This window comes from Cyprinodon variegatus, unplaced genomic scaffold (genome assembly GCF_000732505.1).
Source record: "Cyprinodon variegatus isolate N-32 unplaced genomic scaffold, C_variegatus-1.0 Scaffold36, whole genome shotgun sequence".
In the NCBI taxonomy this organism is placed as follows: domain Eukaryota; kingdom Metazoa; phylum Chordata; class Actinopteri; order Cyprinodontiformes; family Cyprinodontidae; genus Cyprinodon; species Cyprinodon variegatus.
Window position 1 is genome coordinate 1,074,608 of NW_015150489.1, and position 1,037 is coordinate 1,075,644.

Consider the following 1,037-nt stretch of genomic DNA (forward strand, 5'->3'; position numbering starts at 1 on the left):
TGTGTATATATGTGTGTGTGTGTATATAGCATACCTCTATATTTCTTCCAAACAGTCTGATTATAAATACAATGAATAAAAATAAAAGCTACTCTCTGATGCTGTGGCAGCGTGTGGTTAACGGTGACGCCATAGGGCCGGTCCACGGAGCAGAGTTGCGCTTTCCAGCTGCTCAGATGGGAGTGGGCGAGCTGGGATAGGCTGGGAGTTTTGTTGGGAAGTCGTAAGCGGATCGGGACAAGGCACAACTGGGAAGAAAGGAAGAAAGAAAGGAGGAGATCCAGGATCCTTACAGACCTTCATGCACAAATCGACTGAATGTTGGACAGGAAATCTGACGCAGTAAATTTGCGGAAAACGGGCTTTGTCAGAGCCACGGGTGACGGAACAGAACTGCGTGGATGACAGAGAGAGAGGTGCTGAAAAGGCAAACTTTTCCAACCGGCTGAGATCGCTCGTAGGAAACTTGGAGTGGAATTTCTGCGCTTTTTTGTTGTTGTTGTTGCTTTAACGGTCAGTGGAAGAGGAGGACATTATGCCGCGGCGCACCGTCCAAGAAGTAACCGTGCAGGATGTCCAGAAGCGAAGGAGTCCCAACAAACACTATGTAAGCTTCTTTATGTTGGATGACGCTGAGATTGCTCTCCTTTTGCAGTCAGGAAAAGTAACAACAAAGAGTGTCAGGTTACAGTTTACCAAACCAGCACAAAGGACGAGTTCCACATCCCCAGAATGTGATTACTCTTTATTTGATTTAATTATATTGCTTTTTAATCTGATTTAATCCTGAAAATCAAAAGTTGGTATATGGGGAGTGGAAACTTAAAACACTAACCGCTGTTTGTTTATTGTTTTCCTCTACTGGACCTACCAAATAACTCCTGTTGGATGAGATTGAAAGTCTCTATTGTAGGTTTTGGGTATTTTCATATAATTGTCTGTTTGATTATCAACTACGTAGAACATTGACATAACCCCCCCCCCTCGTTTAGGTCAATTTTTTTTAACATATTTGCTTACAAAAAAAAATGAAATGG

General features: G+C 42.8%; 1 protein-coding gene across 4 annotated transcripts in view; it reads left to right on the forward strand.

The window, feature by feature from the left end:
• Positions 1–192: 192 nt before the first annotated feature.
• Positions 193–1,037, forward strand: part of sh3pxd2b (SH3 and PX domains 2B) — a 47,288-nt gene continuing 46,443 nt past the window's right edge. For 2 of the 4 annotated variants that reach the window (XM_015404895.1, XM_015404903.1), the window contains exon 1: positions 193–607. In XM_015404895.1, coding sequence (XP_015260381.1) covers positions 536–607 — 72 coding nt within the window. In that variant the 5' untranslated portion in view covers positions 193–535. The remainder of the gene's footprint in view (positions 608–1,037) is intronic. The other 2 variants (XM_015404909.1, XM_015404919.1) reach the window with 2 other exon arrangements.